The following is a 20,948-nucleotide window of genomic DNA, read 5'->3' on the forward strand; positions in this document are numbered from 1 at the left end:
GGTGCTAGTCGGAGGTGCCTTCCAAGAAAGAAAAGGCGTTTCATTGCAGTCGCTGTAACATTGTTTATATGGGAATTCCATCTGAAGTCATGTGTTAACGTTAATCCGAGGTACTTGTGTTCATGAACTCGTATTAGTGGCACGTCGTTAACGGTATACTTAAAGCTCGAGTTAGTTTTTTTTTTCTGGTGATTGAAAGAAGAGCAGATTTCTTAGTATTGATGGTCACTTGGTATTAATGGTAACTGGTGTGCCAGTGTACAGCTTTCAAGTCGTTGTTTAATGTTATGCGGTCATCATGTGAGTTGTTATGTGGTCATCGTGTGGCAGACGCCCCTGCGGGGCGTCTGCGTCAGCAGGTGTTTGATGTGTTGCGACACCACGTACCCGAGCACACGAGGGTTGGACCCTCCCGCGTGTAGCCGTGCGTGGCTTAGCCATGTCTGGAGAAAGGGGGATCCTGGGGGTTGAGCCGATGCCGGGTGTTCGGACCTTTAAGGCCCCCCGGCGGAGGCAACACACCTCTTTGGCCTCAGCTTCACATGGACGGCACCTCCAAACTGACCCACCTGGAGGAAACCGGCAGTCGCCTTTTCCTGTCCTCCTCTTCAGTCTTTTTCTCTAACCTTTCATCTTTCCTGTCTTCTTCTCACTTCTTACTTCCGAATTTCCTGGTGGCAAGAGTTAACCGTGTGTAGTATATCGAGTCTTGGTTATATGCATTATGTTATAGTGGTGGTGCATAGCTGGCGTGTGCAGGTTGCTCAGAACCTGCAGCGTCCCCTTGTTGGGCTCGGTGGTGGGTGGCTGTCACCGCCGTCGAATTTTGAAACCATGTTATGGCAGAAGCTTTCCCGCGACCTCCAGATCGGCCTCTTTTCAGAGGCCGCACCGGTGCACTTTTTCAATTTGCCCTCAGAACCGACCTAGACAACTTTCCACGTTACCACATCTTGCATAGTGAAGGAACACTAAGCATGCGTAAGCTATCCGCTTTCTTGGTGGCGAAATGCCTCATAGAAAAAATTGGAAAAGACTACAAAGCCTCGAAAATGACCAGCGGAGACCTGTTAATTGAATTGACGAAGAAAAAACAAGTGCAAAAGCTGTCCGAACTCGCCAGTATTAGTGAAATCAAAGTGACAATTTCTCCCCATCGCTCATTAAACACTTGCAGGGGCGTTATCTCTGAGGAAGATTTTCTCAGCTTGAGTGATGAGGAACTCCTCGAGGGGTTCCAAGAACAAAATGTGATGAAAGTGCAAAAAATTACAATCCGAAGAAGCAATGAACTCCCCAGTAAACATGTGATCCTCACATTTGGTACTAGTATTCTCCCCACCTTTCTCGACGCAGGATACCTAAAGATGAATGTCAGGCCATACATACCAAACCCAAGGCAGCGTTTTAAGTGCCAGAGGTTCGGACACGCATCACAATCATGTAGAGGCAAAGAAGCATGCGCAAAATGCAGTGCCAACGATCACCAATCAGAAAACTGTAATGCTCCCCCACGCTGTGTAAACTGCAAAGGGGATCATCCAGCGTGTTCACAATCATGTCCCTGCTGGAAGAAGAAGGAAGTGGTTGCTCTTACAGTAAAAGAAAAGATCTCATTTTCTGAAGCAAGGAAGAGGCTTTCGCTCTTACCTCAAATAAGCTATGCCAATGTGGCGCCGCAGGGGTCAGCACCACGTCGGTCTCGGGAGTCTACAGAGGTCATAGTCTGTGGTCCTGTAGCAATTCCATCCGCCCCCTTGGTGGCAGCAGCTAGTGCTACTCCACCATCATCCAAGACAGCCCTGAAGACAGCTGTTCCGCAGGTCCCCAGACTAAACAGAACGCCAAGGCCCGAGGCGCGTGTCTCGCCGCCTGGCTCTTGATCATCCAGCACCTCAGAGAAGGCGATGGAGGTCGATACCAAAACCCCGGCTTCATTGACGCTAAAAGAACAGCACTCTTCTGAGCGCTCTAAGAAGGACAAGGTCCTTATAACTATACAGAAAAAGGGACAGGCAACCTGAACTATTACCGCCCCTTAAACGTGTACTGTCCCATATCGCATGTCACCTTTAATTTTTAAGTTCGCAAACATCAGCACATTTTTCATTTTACAACCATGGATTTCATTGTACACTGGAATTGCGGAGGTCTTATACACAATATAGGTGACATCAAAGACATTATCAACACTTTTTCGCCAGTTGCAGTGTGTCTTCAAGAAACGAATCTTGGTCCAAAAAATAGTAAAATTTTCAAAGGTTTCACCGTTGTCCGAAGGGACCACGAACACTCTAGCCGTTTGTCAGGAGGAGTCGCCATAGTCATTCAGGGTGGCACCCCTACACGAAATGTTCAGGTGAATACTTCTTTCGAGGCTGTCGCCGTCACCGTTCTCTCATATAAAACCATCACCATCTGTTCACTTTACATCCCACCCCCATACTCATTTTACTACTAGACAACTGGAAAATCTTATACACCAGTTGCCGGAGCTGTTTATTTTAGTAGGAGATTTTAATGCCCATTGTAGCCTCTGGGGCAGCGATAGAACAGACCAAGGAGAGCAAGTAATCGAAGATTTTATTTTGTCTAACAGCAATATGTCTTTTAAACTCGGGTTCACCAACATATTTTTCACCAAGCTCACGCAAATTTAGCTGTCTAGATTTAGCCTTCTGCTCACCGTCCGTCTTTAGCGATTTTTAGTGGGAAGTCCTCGGAACTTCATATGGAAGTGAACATTTGCCAGCATTTAACAAGCTATCATCCACATTACCTACGCTAAACTCTAAGCCACGTCGCTGGAAAACACATCTTGCAGACTGGCCGCTTTTTATGAATCATGCAAACTCGAAGAAGTCTTTTTAAATGAACTCAGCGTAAATGAAATTAATGAGAAGTTCACTGTGGTTTTAATTTCAGTGACAGAAAAGTCAATACCTCAAACATCCAGCGTTGTGCGCAAAAAAAAAAAAAATTCCTGGTGGACTCCCGAGTGCTCAGAAACAAAAAAGCTTCAAAATAGGGCCTGGGGTATGTTATGAAGACACCCCACCTGTACCAACCTTTTATCCTTTAAAGAGGCCAAAGCCAAGGCACGATTTATCAGAAGGCAGGCAGAAAAATCATTGTGGAAGAAATACGTATCTTCCATAAACAGTTCAGTCACGTCCAAATGCATGTGGGAACAGGTTAAAAAGTTTCGGGGAGATTACTCATCTTGCACAATACCATTACTTACAAGTCCAGACACACAAACAACAATCGAAAAACAGGCAGATATACTTGGCGAACATTGCCGTGATGTATCCAGTTCAGGGAATAATACAAAGGAATTTTTATAGTAGAAACAGTCTGCTGAAAAAGAGAAGCTGCCCACTACTGGCGCGTCAAATGAACCATACAATTCCCCCCTCACACAACAAGAAATAAACAGAGTTCTTTCTGTAGGGAAAAACGCAGCGCCAGGTCACGACCGTATTCACTACGCCATGCTGGCTCAGGCATCTGTAGATGCTCTCCTTAAATTTTTCAACATAATCTGGGAATCTGGTATAATGCCCGAAGAGTGGAAAAAAGCAATAATAGTTCCATTTCTAAAAACCGGTATATCCCCAACATCCGCAAGCAGCTACAGACCCATTGCCGTTGCAAGCTGTTTGGCAAAATCATATGAAAGCATTATCAATATAAGACTATCATTTATTTTAGAATCAAGAAACCTCATAGACCCCCACCAGAGAGGATATAAAAAGGGTTGTTCAACTACTGACCATCTTCTCCATCTAGAACATGAAATTCGATATGCATTTTTACACAAACAACACTGTCTTGCAGTTTTCTTCGATTTAGAGAAAGCCTATGATACCACATGGAGATATGGAATTTTAAGAGACCTGGCTGACCTTGGCATCCGTGGTAAAATGCTGAATTGCCTAGCTGATTTTATGTCTAATAGAACATTTCAGGTACGTCTCGGTACAGTACATTCGCATATATTTATGCAGAAAAATGGCGTTCCACAAGGCTGTGTTCTCAGCACGACACTCTCTATAGTAAAAATGAGCTCAGTTAATAAGATTATACCGTCGTCTCTTATGCAGTCTGTTTACGTAGACGATCTCAGAGTGGCTTGCCGCGCCTCAAGTTTGCTAACCTGTGAAAGGCAGCTTCGAATGGCAATAAATAAACTTACACAATGGGATAACAAAAATGGTTTCCGTTTCTCCACACAGATAGCAGTTACTGTTTTGTTCTCTCAGAAACGAGGGCTACGCAGCGATCCAGTCATAAAATTGAATGACACCACACTGCCGGTGAAATAAGACCATAAGTTTTTAGGAGTAACCTTTGACACCAAACTTAACTTCCTAACTCACATAAAAGCATTAAGATTAAAGCAAATAAAGCTCTAGATATGCTTAAGGTTTTGTCTCATAAGCACTGGGGTTCTGACCGAACATGCCTTTTACGTGTTTACTGGTTTCTTGTGCGTAGCCTTTTAGACAACGGCTTTGTGGTTTATGGCTCAGCCAGACAGTCCTACATGCAACCACTTGATCCAGTACATAACCTTGGAGCGACTGGCAAGTGGTGCCTACAAAACTTCACCTATTCAAAATTTATATATCGAGTGTAATGCACCCTCCTTACAGCAGCGCAGAGCATTACCCACTTTTTCTTACGTACTCAGAATTCAGTCATCACCGCAACACATATGCTACAACACCCTCACATAATGCAACTCACGCTTACACTATACAAATAAACCGAACATGATTAGGCCACTTGTCCTGCAGTATGAGCAATACTGTCGGGATTATGACATTCACCACGAAGTTCTCCAGGTTGCCAAAAAACCACAATGGTTGGCCCCGTGGTACGATCTCACACACTTATGTGATTGGACGTTAACACAACTAAAGAAAAGAGACATCCCACACGAACACATTATACAAGAATTCCATGCATTTCAGGACAGATATCAGAATAACATGCAATATTACACTGATGGCTCTAAAACAAAAGATCACGTGGGTGTGGGGGCCGTAACGGAAAATTGGGAAACAAGTATTCGACTGCCACAACATGCCTCCGTTTTCGCGGCCAAAGTTTACGCTATATGGATTGTTGTTAAAAAGATTATCACTTATAAACACAAACATGCACTCATATACACCGACTCTTTAAGCACACTGAAGGCTCTACAGCTGAAATCTGAGTGTGAACCCCTGATAGGAGACATTTTAAACATGGTCGCACATAATAAATACAGGAGATCAATCCGCTTCTGCCGGGTACCAAGTCAGGTTGGGATACCGGGTAACGAAGCAGCCGATAGATGTGCATCGATGGCAGCGTACAAAGAGATAACAAACACAACACTTCCATACAAAGATAGCACCCGTGCAATTACAAACGTCTTAACGGCAAAATGGCAACGCGAATGAGATCGTTGTGCCGACAACAAGCTACATCTCACTAAACCCATAGTTTGCGAGTGGAAGTCATGTTATCATCAGGAGCAGTTCATAGATGTTATTATATGCCGACTACGCATTGGGCACACACACCTCACACACAATTATTTACTTATGAAAGAAGACACACCAACATGCGAGAAATGTCAAGAGCCACTAACAGTTACGCACATATTACTGACATGTACGCATATTGAAACACACAGACGAGCACTTTTGCACAAATTATATCAACTACGCATACCTTTACACCCTGCTCTAATTTTAGGTGATGATCCGCTAGTCCCATTATGTGACATTCATAAATTTCTAGATGACACTGGCTTTTTACATAAAATATAGAATGACACTGGCTTTTTACATAAAATATAGATTATTAACACAGCCTTTTCCTTCATAAACTGGATTTTAATACACGTCGTGTTTGGCACAGCATAGCCTTAGCCGCTTTCGCCCCATTAAACCCCATTTAACTAACTAACCAAGACCAAATTTAGCGAAAATTAATGGTATGCTATAGAAACTCTTTGTGGGAAAGTAGGTATGCTTAGATCATACGCAGCCATTGTAAAAAAAAAAAAAAAAATCATGTGTTAGGGCGTGTGATATGGCTGCTGTAGACTATGCTTCCTAGTGTTCCGACATAGCGGTATTTTACAACAGGTTTATGCTTGTTGGAAAGCGGTTGGGAGACATGGTAACTGCAATGTGCGAGAAAATTTTTCATTCCTGGTCCAGTTGGAAGCGTTGCAAATAATTACTTAGCCGTCATTTTTGTTTCCCTATATCAGGCGTCGTAATATGTTTCAACTGGGTTTCATTGATGTCCTCAGTGAACTAAACAAGACAGCTTGTTTATAATTGGCGAAAATAAAGGGCACGCTGTGGGCAATATGAAGGTAAGCTTCAAAGACAGGGGACGAATTATGGCATTTGCAGCACATTAGGCATGCAAGCAATCCGAGGTTTTATGAATATGTTTTACGAAGAGAGAATTTATGCTGTCACCCTGGGAGAACTGTGAACTCAACCGATATCAAATCTAGCGAAAATTGAGTTGTGGAGGGAGGGGGGCAGTACGCCGTAGTAAATGTTATGGCAAAGGAACATATGTGTTGTTGAATTACTGGCTTTTTAAAAATTTCCTACAAGAAGTGCTCTAAAGTATTACTTGTGGGCAAGGTTTCAAACGGAATAGTCATATATAAATGGACAGCTTTTTATAGTATGCGATACAGTCACAAGAATCTGCAACTTTTGTTGCAGCTGTTTGAAAGAAAAAGCTTCGCTGGAAATGGGGTTGTGATTCTCCCAAGGTCACACACATCTGCTGCCTTTTTTTCTTGTGAATATTGCAAGTAATTTATGTTGATTGTACTTCGTTGCGTATAACCTTGACAATACTATTACGTAAACTAGCGATACATTTATGATGTAGACTTAACATCACATACAATTCTTTGTTTTATTGTTAAAATTGTTCGTAACAAATGCACACTTCCTATGTGCACGGTACTGTTGCTGCTGGGCATCTGTGGGGCACTCGTGGCCTCTTTGGAATGCCCCCATGGCTCACCATGTGTGGTTCATTAATAGGTCTATTTCAGTTAAATATAGCAAACAGAAGCATTTCCAGACTCTCACTTATTGTAATAGTAATGTGTGTGGAGAGAGGTCATACCGTTTGTGGTTTGCCCCCCCCCCCCCACCCGCACTAGAGAAATTGTTGGTACACCACTGGGGAGTGAAATTTTTTCTTTTTTTTTTTCGTGCCGTAGTAAACTCTGTGAGGTACACAAGGAAAGCCACAGACACACAAAGGTGTGTGCCAGACAACCATATTGCGTCATGTAATGAGAAGAAGACAGGCTCTGTGAGCATGATTCATCATCATCATCATCAGCGGCGGCGGCGGCTATTTTATGTCCACTGCCGGAGGAAGGCCCCTCCTTGTGATCTCTAATTTCCCCTGTCCTGCACCAACCGATTCCAACTAGCACCCACAAATTTCCTAATCTCATTGCTCCACCTAGTTCCTCCTCTTGGTACCCATTCTGTAACCCTATGGTCCAATAATTATCTAACCTGCACATTATATAACCTGCCCAGCTCGATTTTTTTTCTCTTAATGTCATTTAGAATATTGGCTATACCCGTTCTGATCTAAGCCTAGCATTCTTCATTCCATCGCTGTTTGTCTGACAATGTCTGCCGTATGCAATCCAACCCCTTTTTATTCTTCTATGAATTTCCTTCTCATGGTCAGGGTTCCCTGTGATTACGGTAGTTGACCTAGGTAAACATGCTCCTTCACAGACTCTAGAGGCTGACTGGCAATCCTGAACTTTTGTTTCCTTGCCAATCTATTCATCATTATTTTGTATTCTGCATATTAATCTTCAACCCCACTTTTACACTCTCTCTGTTAAGGTCCTCAGTCGTTTGTTGTAACTCGTCTGCATTGTTGCTGAATAGAACAATGTCATTGGCAAACCGAAGGTTGCTCAGATATTCGCCGTCGATCCTTACTCCTAAGCCTTTCCAGTTTAATAGCTTGAATAGTTCTTCGAAGCACGCAGTGAATAGCATTGGAGTGATTGTGTCTCCCTGCCTGACACCTTTCTTTATAGGTATTGTCCTGCTTTTCTGGTGTAGAATTAAGGTAAGTCTAGAACCTCTGTAGATATTTTCCAATGTATTCACGAAGCGTTCTGTACTCCTTGATCACGTAATGCCTCTATGACTGCTGATATCTCTACTGAATCAAATGCCTTTTCATAATCTGTGAAAGCCATATAGAGAGGCTTATTGTACTCTGCGGATTTTTCGATTACCTGATTAGTGACATGGATGTGATCCATTGTAGAGTATCCCTTCCTGAAGCCAGCCTGTTCCCTTGGTTGACTAAAGTCCAGTGTTGCCCTTATTCTATAGGAGATTATTTTGGCGAATATTTTATTTAATACTTGGAGTAAGCTAATGGGCCTGTAATATTGAATTCTTTAACGTCTCTGATTATGAACATGATTGTGTGCACAAATTGATGCAAGGGCTCCTAGGGATCCACTACCATGAGTGCGGTTGTCTATTTGAAGAAAGCATGCAGTTACCGCCACACATAGAGAAATTATGGGTGCGTAGAAATCTTGGGGTACCACCACTGTGTGAACACGGCTTCAATAGTGCTGAGGAAAAAAAAGAATGTTCAATGCAACAGCGTTAAGGACCCCGTGTCGGATGTCGTTTTGGCGAAAACAATTTCAAACCATGCAGGCCCTCCATGTGGCGCAAGGAAGTTATTCAACTAATTGAATTTCTCAAGGTAAAATACGTAGAAAAATTATAGGGTACGGCTTACAACCTACAGACATGATAGGGTCAGATTGTTATTTGAATATACAAGAAAGCGTAATTCTGTTACGCTAAACCTAAAAAAAGAACACAAACCACTTTTCCAGCATTTCTACAATTCATAGTGGCCATGGCCTCTCAGATTTGCGTGCGCAAATCTCAAGGGCCATAAAGCGGTGTACCCGGTTCCTTGCAACACCAGATGGTGCTCACCTCTGCTGCATTGCTGCCCATGCAAGAGGTCTCGTTTCTACCAGAAAGCTCGCCTTTGTGCTCAGCATCCGCTGCCAGCATTTCCTGGGAAACTTTACGGTTACATAAGCTGCAGTTGCCGAGAAGCATGAGAAGCAGTCGGGCATCTTTTAATGCTATCGCGTTCCACTCTTAAATGCAAAGCTTAAGCGTCCTCCAAATTTTTGCGTAGGCTGTGTTAAGCCATATGGTAAACTTTTGTTAGTTTTCATTTGCTTGTGTTATATACTTTAATGTTGGCCGAAACGTTAAGAGACAGGAAGAGAGCGGTGTGGATCAGGGAGCAAACGGAGATGGGCGATATTCTAATTGACATTAAGAGAAACAAAAAAATGGAGTTGGGCAGGCCATGTAATGTGTGGGATGGATAACTGGCAGACCATGAGTTACAGAATGGGTGCCAAAAGAAAAAAGAAGGGAAGCACAGTCGAGGATGGCAAAAGACTAGGTGGGGTGATGAAATGAAGAAATTCGCAGGCTCAACTTGGAGTCAGTTGGCGCAGGATAGGGATAATTGGAAATCGCAAGGCGGGGCCTTCATCCTGCAGTGAACATAAAGATAGGCTGAGGATATACTTTCCCATTTTCTTTGTACCCTATATATGACACTAATTTTGCTTTCAATAAGCTTTGTAGTTTTCTTGTTGCTGCAGATGTTTTCCTCTTTAGCTCTGGCGATCATATTTTGTTCATCAGAAAGTCTGTGCATGACCAAAAACATATAGTGACCAGCCACTACCAGCCACATTTTTAAGGGAGTGTGATACACAGAGAATGGCCACAGGACTTGCACTTGGCATTGCTGATCCCTCTGAGGAAACTTGGCATCTGCATCCGGTAGTGTACTCAGTGTCCAAATTCACAAGGAAATTGCTGGTGTCACTATTTGTCCAATGTAAAAAAGTTGGCAGGTTGTGGGGCGGTGGTTCAGTAGATTTGGAACTACAGGCTTGGCAAAGCAGTATTTCCGAGGAAGCAAAGGTGTATTTTAGTTAAGAGCATTTTGTTGAGGGCATTTTGTTGAGGAGGAGAAGTAGAGCCAGTGGCAAGTTCATCGAGTGGTACCCAGAATCCATTAAGAGTAGCAGAATGAGTGCAAAGGGAAGGAAAATGGGCAGTAGCTGACTACTGCAGCTAGAGTGATGGAATTAGAAAATTGCAGAGTTAGGACAAAGCTGGCTGATGCAGCACACAGGATGAGTAACCAAAAGTCACTGGGAAGGTCCTTCATCCTGCAGTGGGCAGTTGTGCTATTGCTATCACCACTTTGGGCATCTACATAAATGTACATACTTGTATATAAATGTATTCCACATAACAATATTGACCTAGAAGGCACGTGAACTGAAGTGTGTCATCTTGAAGTGGTGCAAATGGTGGGATGAAAGAAAATAGTGGTACAGCTCAGCATCCTTCTGTTGCTCTCAGTCTTCTTTTTGATTCTGTTGTTGATGCTCTTTCAAAGTGTCAATATCAACAGCTGCCCTAAACTTTGCCACAAGAAGGAAGCGGAATCATCGTGCAGTTGACGCCTAGGATAAGCAACACTGATCTAGAAATGCAATTGCGCCCATAAATACCCATTTGAGGCCTTGGCTGAACTGCTAGAAGCAGTCAGGGCCAGTGGTTGGCAGTCACTTGTGTTCCACAAACAACAAATTTAAGAGTTACAGTAATTTTTCTTTTGCATAATTAAGCAACTATCATGGTGTTGTTCTTTGCAGTATATCGAGTACCACATTGTGCTGTTGCATTTTGCTTTCATTTCATACTTTCGGGATTAGAAAGGCGTGGCTGTTATGTGTGGCTTGCAGGACTATCTTGCAACAGTTAACTTTTGTGTGCTTTGAGCCTACCTCCTAAGTTTGTTTCTATGACTACCTCCTATGTGTCACTGTAAGGTGAATCTGTCATTTAGGCACTTTTCTGCATAGCTCCAGTTATATTTTCACAGTTGCTTCATCTTATGCAACATGTGACTTTGTGGCTTGCTGCTGGCGAAAAAGTGGAAGAGGCACTAATTGAGCATTGCCATTTACATAGCACACTTCTGCACTGTGCATGCTTATGTCTAGTGGCCTTAATTTTTGAGACATTTTTAAGACTGAGTGTTCTTACTAGACAAAGTTCTTGCCTGAAATGTCTGCATGGGAGGTATGTTTTGCTGCAGGTTGTATGGGGAAAATTTTAAGCATCGCAGTGCCTTTTTTGTGTGCTCTAGCTGTGCAACAAGAAAAACACATCAATTTACTGCTCAGCGCAAGTGGGTGAGCAAGGAAAGCTGCTACAGGGGGAATTAGTGTTGACATCTGAATTCTTGGCTGTCATAACAGTTGTCTTATCCAAGTGCCAACATATGACGTGTACAGAGTTAGCTGTTATATGTGTTGCTGCCTGGGAGTGTAGGATAGCATAATTTTCTTTCCCCATAACATTGCTGTAGTCATGGCACTTACTGTGATCTCTCATCTCTTTGTTAACGTAGACTCACAGTAGCCTAAGCTCCGGTGTGCCACCAACCCAGCCACCAGTGTTGGCATTCACCTCAACGAGCGGTACCACCCAGCCATCTGGCGCACCCACCTTCTCTCAGCGGTTCTGACAACACCAAAGCACTGTGCTGCCTGGGGTGGTGTGATGATGGACCTCTTGAGAGAGACTCTGCTAGGTTTATTCTAATTGTTTCTTTGAGCTGATGGGTCCCCCCTTTTTTGTCTGTTGTCCGGATGTGCTCTAGACATTTTTGTCCAATGTGAATGAAGTGCATGGAAATTGACAGCCTCATTGTGATCACTTCTCTGCAACTCATTGTTATGGTCTACCACACTGCAACATGTAGTATGTGTCCGTCTGCAGCAGAGTGATTGCTGCGTGGATTAATTCATGGAATGGAATTTTGGTTTCTGAGCTTGTCAAATGCCAGACTACCAAGCACTCTCTGGAGTTCCAATAGAGTCTTAATAAGGAGGATGTGTAGACTGCAGGAAGTTTATCACGCTTTCATTGTGTAAACACCAGAAATTGTGATCAGGGCCATCCCACCTGCAGTGAGATGTGCCAGAGGATGAAAGTCGAGAATGTCACAACTCACATATGCTGTGTCCTAGTTGCTAGAATTTCACTACATGCAAATGTTGGGAAAATTTGCTTTGCGTGAGGCATTTTTACATGGTACTGCATACAGTTGGATTTCATTAGTTGAAATCCGACATGAATGTGTTTGTTGGTCGAATTATTGAACAGACAGAATAAAGAATGAAATGTCGATGATGTTACTGTCATCTTGCTCACAAAAATAACTTGCAACCATCTGCTTGGAAGTAAAGCCATATAGTGACACTTTTGAGCCCTGTATTTTTTCACACAGTGGACTCTTTAAGTGGAACCTCAAGGGACCAGGGAAATGGGCTCTTTTTATCAGGAGTTTCATTTACCGAATGACTGAGCTTAGCTTAAGATACACAACACAAGATGCATTTTAGGATAGGCAGGTACTTTATTGCTAACAGCAGATAACAGGTGTAGCTGATATGATTACAAAGCTGCTTTTTGCAAGCTGTCTACTTCTACACAGCTACTGACTAAAGAGATAGCAGCACAAAACATAATTTAAAAAGAAGTAATTATTTTAAAAAATATGCATTTTTGTAAAGCAACCACTCTCGAAGTTATTGATAACTTTGATCTTCATCTCCAGTGTCAGTGTATTGTGCAAACATTTCTATGGGCACGTTGCAAGTGCTAGGCGGCGTCCTGTCTTTCCGACATCTAGCGCCATCTGACGAATAGTTGCGCGAATGCGGTAGGATTACTCACGGCGTCAGCAGCTCGAGCTGCGTGTTTGGCGCCCTGTCAAACGGTAACGATGGCGTGAAACAGCGTGCCCATATTAATTTTAACCGGGTTTCGGGAATTACAAGATCTTGGCAGCTTTTCTCGTGAAAAGAATTTAGAGAAAGGAAGTCGTCTATTTGAAGTGGGGCACGTCTACGACGTGAGGAAAGTGTTGAACGCGCACTGACCGAAGTGACTGCTAGGTGTGTACCGCAAACGAAGCATGAGGCACCAGCGAGATGCGTGAAGCTCCGCGTAAGTTACTTCGTTATCTACGGTGTGGACGCATAAAATTATAGGTGACATATATATTGATTCTTGTAGATCGGCGACAGCAGACAAATCCTAGCGGGGAGCTGCGATTGCCGTGCTGGCTTCGCAGGAAAGTTCAAGGACGCCGCGGTAATTTCCCTGTACATACAGGACGGCAAATGCGAATCCAAAACATCTCAGCCAAGAACGTGGGGCGTACGAACGACTCGTAAGACCTACCCGAGGTATTCTTACGTTGCTCTCCCCAAACACAAATAAAGGTGAGGAGCTTACCAGTTGTGTGAGACTACGTTGGGAAAATATTTTCGCCCAAGTTACTGGAAGTGCGATACTTCTATGTTGCGATTTTTCAGTGCGTGCAAATTAAGGAGGTTCGAATAAACCACGTCATCAAAAATTTTAGTGATCTCAACTGCCCCTTAGTTGATATGCTGGGCCAAGAAGGGTGTACGCCAGCTTAGCCAGCTGCAACCCCTCCTCAAATCTCTCGGCAAGCCCTAGCGCTGTTTGAATGGAAGAGGAGTGGGAAAGAGTTCCACAGCTTTACTGCGGTACAGTGTGGAAACAAACTACTTTGTTTGCTGCATATCCTGGTACGCACTGCAGGTGTCCCGTTGCTGCCATCATTGATGTAAAAGCAAAGAATTAAGCGTTAACGCACTTGGCATAACGCCGGAACATAAAAGAGCTTATGCCGTCGGACGAGCGCTATCAGTGTTTACGCCGTTCTGCTTCAGACGGTCGGCTTGGGAACCTGTAAAACTTTGTTCCTCGTGAGTTGGTGTACGTGCTGTTGCAGCCCACTACGCAACAGCTCGGGTTGTACTTCGGCATTTGCTCAGAAAAGGCAACAGCTACGCGCGAAACAGTGCACAGACAGGCTTTCCGAACGCAAGCGGGCCGGTCGTATCCTGCCGGTTCCGCGCTCGCCGCCGCGAGGGGCGCCCTAGTAGGCGCGGGAACTACGTTCGCAACCTGCCTATGCCGCCATTGGAAATGCTAAGGAAACTCGCAGCTCACCAGCGTTGCCGGCGCAAAGAAACCACAGCCAGCTACGACCACAGTAGAGCGATATGAATGATGGCACCAACAACAACAGCTGCGTTGACAAGAACCTGGAAAGGAAAGGCAGGAGAGGCATAGAGTAATACGGGAGAAGCACCAGCAGGGATGGGTGTCGCGAGGCCACTGAGATGAGCCGCTCAGTTTTGTTTTTGGTAATATTTTGAGTGCCATTTACTCAGAGTGGGAAAGAATGTGGTTCCGTCTAACCAGCTTTCTTCATTGCCTTGATACAAAATCAGCCTATCATAAGGCTGTTCTGTTATAATGGCACATTCTACTGTTATGTGCAAATTTTTCTTGGCAGTCTAGAGATAGTGCGAAACAATAGAGTGGAACCCCGATTATACGACTTTCTTGGGACCACGAAAAAGCGTCGCAAAATCTGAACATAAATTATGTCTATAAATATACTACTTATTTCGCGCGACGGATTTAGGAGAAACTTCCAATGTAAACTATTTACATACTCTGCAGGGCTTGTAAACCCAAATTACCAAAAAAGTAAATGCGATAAGAATTAATGCTGCAGTACAGGTACCAACCTTTACGGCACTCCACCGCCCACTGCTGCGATTCCCGCCAGCCGGCGCGAACTTTAAAAAAAGTTAGTAAGTTTCTTTTGGACCTTGTTTGATCTGTGAACCAAGAGCTTTTGCTCGAGTTGGGCAACGTCCTAAAAGAGGTCCTCTGCGGCGTCGCGTGAACAGATGAAGTTCCGGATGTCGTCTATGTGCCGTAGCACCTCGGCGAACGTGGCAGCTGCATGGCATCTGTGGCGGCGTCGTTGTCCTCATCTGGTGTCGGCACTAGCCTCCTCGATGGCGTCATCCAGCGACACCTCGCTGCAGATGGCAACATTGTCGTCGGCCTCCACGTGCTCGGCGAAGGTTGTGGTGAGGTTTAAACCGTCGAAATCGTCGTCGGCATAGCCCGCATCGGCCTCAAGCGGCATCGAGGTTGTTGCGTCCCCAGCAGAGGAGGCAGTCTCTTGCTTAAAGCCACAGTGCTTGAATGAGTTAGCGATTGTGCTTTGTGACACAGCGTTCCACGAAGTGGCAATAAAATGCATGGCGTCGAGCATAGTCATCTTTTTTTTGCGACTTGCTGCGCTCCATAGCCGCCAGCCGATGATGCACTAACCGCTTCCGGTACCCTTGCTTAACGCATCTAATGATGCCGGCATCCAGCGGCTGCAGCCGGCTTGTGCAGTTGGGTGGGAAAAAAAACAACCTTTATGTTCCTCAGGCTGGACGTATCGGCTGGGTGGCATGGTGTGTTTCTCACGAAAAGCAATATTGTTGCAGGAAGAAAGCAGGCCCCCACGAGTGTAAAATAATGTATAGTTACAAATGGTGTACATGGCGTTCAGGCAACTGCCAGACTTCGTCTTCCTCTAGTCCAAGTCGACTTCTTTATTCCTTTCACCATAACATCACCCTCCCACCGGGGTTAGCTATGTCCCGCTGCAAGTTATAGAGCCTCACTTAATTGAGGGAACATAGGGCTTGAGCCTGGCAACGTGAATAACATCACTGGCGACGTTGGGAGGCACTGAAGGCTGACCGACTGGGGCGATCTCGTATGTAACGTTGGACAGTTGGCGTAAGATCTGGTACGGACCAGAATAACGGGAAAGTAGTTTTTCCGACAAGCCGACGCGATGTGAAGGCTTCCAGAGAAGGACAATGGAACCAGGTGAAAAATGGTGGTCTCAGTGCCGAAGGTCGTAGCGTCGCTTTTCAGAAGCTTGCGAGACTGAGGCGATGACGGGCGACATCTCGGGCCTGGGCTGCTAAGTCAATAGCATCGCGAGCGTAACCAGTGCTGGGTGATTGTACTGCGGAAGGTAGCAACGTGTCGAAAAGCAAGGTGGGGTCGCGGCCATAGAAAAGGTAAAATGTTGAAAATCCGGCAGGGTCGTGACGGGACGAGTTGTATGCGAAAGTGATGTATGGTATAGTGACGTCCGAGTCGCGGCGATCGTCGGAAACGTATAGGGCCAGCATTCCAGTTAGTGACCGGTTGAGTCGCTGAGGGTGGTACGCGGTAGCAATCTGGTGTTCTGTAGAACAGGAGCGGAGCAGATCATTGACGACCTTCGAGAGAAAGTAGCGGCCGCGATCCATCAGCAACTGTTGAGGGGCGCTGTGGTGCTGGATGACGTCGTATATTAAGAAGTCGGCGACATCTGTAACGCAGCTGGTTGGCAGCGCTCGTGCGATGGCATATCTCGTGGCATAATCGAGTGCTACAGCAATCCATTTGTTTCCTTTGATGGAAATTGGAAAGGGGCCAAAGAGGTTGAGGCCCACACGGAAGGAGGACTGTGTAGGCATATCAATTGGTTGAAGCTAACCAGCGGGAGGCATAGCAGGCATCTTCCGGCGCTGACACAGGTCGCACGAAGCGACATAACGGCGCACAGAGCGATAAATGCAGGGCCAGAAAAAGCAGCGCCACAGGCGGTCGTAACTGAGTGATCCCCAGATGTAGGAGCGTCGTGAAGTTGCTGGAGCGCGGCCAGTCGAAGGTACTTGGGAACGACTAGGAAAAGCACTGTCCTTGAGCACTGTCCGCGCGACCTAATTCTCGGCCTCGACTTCCTTTCGAAACACTCTGCCCAAATTGACTGGTCCGCAGGTGTTGTACAGTTGGATCTGCCGCTTCCTGCCGACGCAACCACTTATGCTTCCCACCGCTTATGTTCTGCTGAGTTTGCAAGGCTGTCTCCACAGGCGGCTACAAATGTCCTCCTGACGCCCTGTCTTCCCGTACCTGATGGCGAGTACGTCGTGTGAGTAATTAAATTGAGAAAAAAATAAGGGGGGGGGGCATGTATGCTGTTACAGAAACGCACCTTAGATTCGGAAGAGGTGCCACCCAGATACATCCATTAAATGGGCATAATACTGTTACGTATGTAGACGCAGACGAAAAGCTATATACAAGTATATCTACAAGGAAAATACGCCGCACTTGGCCAAGAGGCAACAGTCCGCGCTAACATGTAATTGTCATCGTCTTCACACTGCTCGCCTCTTCGTCATTGCAAATACTGTTCCGTAGCACTACCCCCGGCGGCAAAAGCGCCGTACCGGAGCGACTAAAGGCCGGACTCGGAAGCAGTGTAGTAGGCCTTGAGCCTACTGACGTGCACGACATCACTAGACGCCAGAGTAGAGGACGGGGTTAAACTCGCAGGAGCAATTTCGTACGTCACAGGCGTCACCTGGCGCAGCACGCGGTAGGACCCTGTGTATCGCGAAAGGAGCTTTTCTGAAAGTCCGACGAGACGAGAGGGTGACCGCAGGAGCACGAGCGCACCAGGCGAAAACTGTACGTCACGGTGGCGGGCGTTGTACTGACGCTGCTTAGTGGTTTGCGAGGCCGTCAGTCGAGCACGGGCAAGCTAGCGTGCATGGTAGGCGAAGGCAATGGCGTGGCGCGCATACTCGCTTGTTGAGATCGCCGCAGGAGGAAGTGCCGTGTCTAGGGGCAAGGTCGGTTCGCGACCGCACAGTAGATAAAATGGAGAAAATCCAGTGGTGTCGTGCCGGGAAGAATTGTACGCAAATGTGACGTAAGGAAGGGCAATGTCCCAGTCGTGGTGGACCTTGGAAACGAACTTGGACAGCATGTCGGTAAGAGTACGGTTTAACCGCTCTGTCAGCTAGGCCATTGGTTTGAGGATGGTATGAGGCAGTCAGCTTGTGTTGAGTGGAGCAGGAACTCACAAAGTCGGCGATAACTTTCGAGAGGAAGTTACGACCACGGTCAGTAAGCAGCTGTCGCGGGGTGCCACGGAGCAAGATAATGTCACGCAAGAGAAAGTTCGCGACGTCAGTGGCGCAACTGGTAGGAAGAGCACGCGTGATAGCGTATTGGGTGGCGTAATCAGCTGCGACGGCTACCCATTTTTTACCAGAGGATGACGGGACGTGGACCGAGGAGGTCTAATCCAACACGAAAGAACAGTTCCACAGGTACGGTGATCGGCTGGAGATGACCGGCAGGTAGCAGCTGAGGTGCTTTCCGACGCTGGCAGGGATCACATGCAGCAACGTAGCGTCGGACGGAGCGAGCGAGACCAGGCCAATAGAAGGGATGGCGGACGCGGCCGTACGTGCGGGTTACGCCAAGATGTCGTGCAGTGGGTGCGTCATGCATCTCAAAGAGCACAGTCTGTCGTAGATGTTCTTGCACGACAAGATCAGATCCGTCAGGGAGGAAGTTCCTTCGGTACAGAATGCCGCCCTGGAGGACATATCGGCGAACGGATGCGTCGGTAGGTGTAGAGCGCAGCCGCTTGATGAGTGCTTGCAGCGGTACTGCTCATCGGCGACGTTAGTGAAGGCAGACATAGAGAAAATGCCGTTGGCGGTACTACTGTCAGCGTCGCCAGGCTCGTCTACCGAGTAGCGAGACAGGCAGTCGGCGTCCTTTGTAGTCGGCCAGATTTGTAAGTGACAGAATACGAATATTCTTGGAGGCCTAAGGCCCAGCGACAGAGTCTTCCTGTAGGATCTTTCAATGAGCATAACCAGCAAAGCGCGTGATGGTCTGTGACAACGAAAAAGGGTCGGCCGTATAAGTATGGACGGAATTTCGCAACCGCCCAAACTAGGGCCAGACACTCACGCTCAATTATGGAATAGTTGCGCTCCGAGGGTGAGAGGCGCCTGCTGGCGTAAGCGTTAACACGGTCGTTGCCGCGCTGGGGTTGTGCCAGTACTGCGCCAATTCCGTGACCGCTGGCATCAGTACGGACTTCGGTAGGCGCAGAAGGATCGAAATGGGCCAGAACAGGAGGCGTTGTGATAAGGTCGATTAGATGTGAGAATGCAGAGGCCTCGTTATCGCCCCACTGGAACGGGGTGTCTTTTTTCAAAAGGTCGGTTAGTGGTCGTGCTATGGCCGCGAAATTTTTCACGAAACGGTGGAAGTGCGAACAATGGCCGATGAAGCTGCGCACATCCTTGACACACTTCGGAACAGGGAAGTGCGTAACAGCATGGATCTTCCCTGGGTCCGGTTGCACTCCATTCGCGTCAACGAGATGTCCAAGGACGGTAATCTGGCGACGGCCGAATTGGCACTTCGATGCGTTGAGTTGCAGACCGGCTAGACAAAAAACGTCCAGGACTGCTGAGAGGCGCTCGAGGTGCGTAGCGAACGTTGGGGAGAATACTATAACGCCGACGCCAGCTCGGCGCAGCAGCCGGTGCTGCTCCGACGCGTGAGGAACGCGAACGGCAGCAACCGTTCTGCCTGGGCATGGCTACGGGAACGCTTAGCGAACTTCAGATGGCTACGACAATGCAAGGTGAGACCACACCAGCAGAGAACATGGATCTAACAAATGTAGACAGAACAGAAGACGGAATCACAGGCTCCGTTCGCCACAACGCCGGGGGACGCCAGCGGACGGACGACGACTGGCAGACAGTCCTGACACTACGGCAAAAGAAGCAGGAGGCTCGAGAGCGCAAGCGAGAAGCGGACTCAATGGGCAGCACTAACCTGGCAAAACTAAGGAAACGACGAAGAGGCATACCCAAACTTCCTTCCCTTTCTTAGGATGACTTCAAGATAGTTATATGCCCACACCGGGGACTGCCTTTGAAGACTGTCAGCACGCCGGCACTCGCCGAAGCGATCGTCACGGCCTGCGACTACCAAATAAGAGGTGAGCAATTTTTGCTCCGTATAAAGCCCGGCTCCAATATCGCCATACTTTCGACATCGAGTCAGGAGGTCGCGGAGCAGGCACGCCGAGTCCACTCCCTCACTATCAATGGACGTTCGCGTGACGTTAACGTTTACGCTGCCATCGGACAGGAACCTATCCGAGGAGTTATACACGGACTTCCACCCCGAACGCCACCGGAGACCATCATAGCAAACATAAGTATACGGACTCAAGGCGTCGAACTTATCCAAGCAAGAATGATCAGAGAAACAAAGACTGCCGCCCTTACTTTCTGCGGCCCGTCACTACCTCGGGTGCTGTACTACAATGGAGGCGAACTCCTGTGTCATCCTTACCGTGTTACTGATCAGGTGTGCAGAACATGCCATGGAAAAGGGCATCGTACAGACGTCTGTCCACAGCCCGACCTGCGAGTTTGCCGAATTTGTGGACTCAGAAACCCAGTGGACGGACACCAGTGTGAGCCAAAGTATGCCTCGTGTGAGGGGGCCCATGTCACCGGGGACCGCAGCTGCCCACGACGCCTCAAGCAACCGAAAAAACCAAGTCAGAAAGAGCACTGACAAGCGTAGTGAAGGGCAGAAAAAACCTCGCTGGGTTGTCTCAGAGGATGAGGAATCGGACTACACAAACGGCCATAGAAGCGACCATCGCGACCGACAGGGAAGGACTCGAGATCGCCATCTCCACACCGACTGAACGCTCGGTCCAGATCAGCGTTACCTTACCCGAGCAGATCCCGCTCTCGAGCACGAGAGCGCGTCCAGGGAGGAGAAGCAAGGCAGATGCAACGATCATCCAGAGAAGCACCGAAGGCGGCCTCCGTTCTGACTAATCCACAGGTAAGCTGGGCAGCGGTTGCGTCCTCCACAACCACACCTATCACACAAAACTAGGAATACAAGAAAATAGTTGCCAAAAACAGACAACTTAAGGCAAGCTTGGACAGCATGAAAAATGAACTCGAAACACTTAAACGA

The 20,948-nt window shown here is 46.8% G+C and overlaps 2 protein-coding genes across 7 annotated transcripts in view; one reads left to right on the forward strand and one right to left on the reverse strand.

Annotated features, from left to right (window-relative positions):
* Positions 1 to 12,356, forward strand: part of Cdk8 (cyclin-dependent kinase 8) — a 349,166-nt gene extending 336,810 nt beyond the window's left edge. For 4 of the 6 annotated variants that reach the window (XM_065451716.1, XM_065451721.1, XM_065451718.1 and 1 more), the window contains one exon: positions 11,572 to 12,356. In XM_065451716.1, coding sequence (XP_065307788.1) covers positions 11,572 to 11,688 — 117 coding nt within the window. In that variant the 3' untranslated portion in view covers positions 11,689 to 12,356. Of the gene's footprint in view, positions 1 to 8,113; positions 8,146 to 11,571 lie in introns of all 6 variants that reach the window. The other 2 variants (XM_065451720.1, XM_065451722.1) reach the window with 1 other exon arrangement.
* LOC135918051 (uncharacterized) overlaps positions 1 to 20,948 on the reverse strand; it is a 468,520-nt gene that overhangs the window by 323,249 nt on the left and 124,323 nt on the right. The gene's annotated exons all lie outside the window — the stretch shown is intronic.

The sequence above is a fragment of the Dermacentor albipictus genome, chromosome 5 (genome assembly GCF_038994185.2).
Source record: "Dermacentor albipictus isolate Rhodes 1998 colony chromosome 5, USDA_Dalb.pri_finalv2, whole genome shotgun sequence".
Taxonomy (NCBI): domain Eukaryota; kingdom Metazoa; phylum Arthropoda; class Arachnida; order Ixodida; family Ixodidae; genus Dermacentor; species Dermacentor albipictus.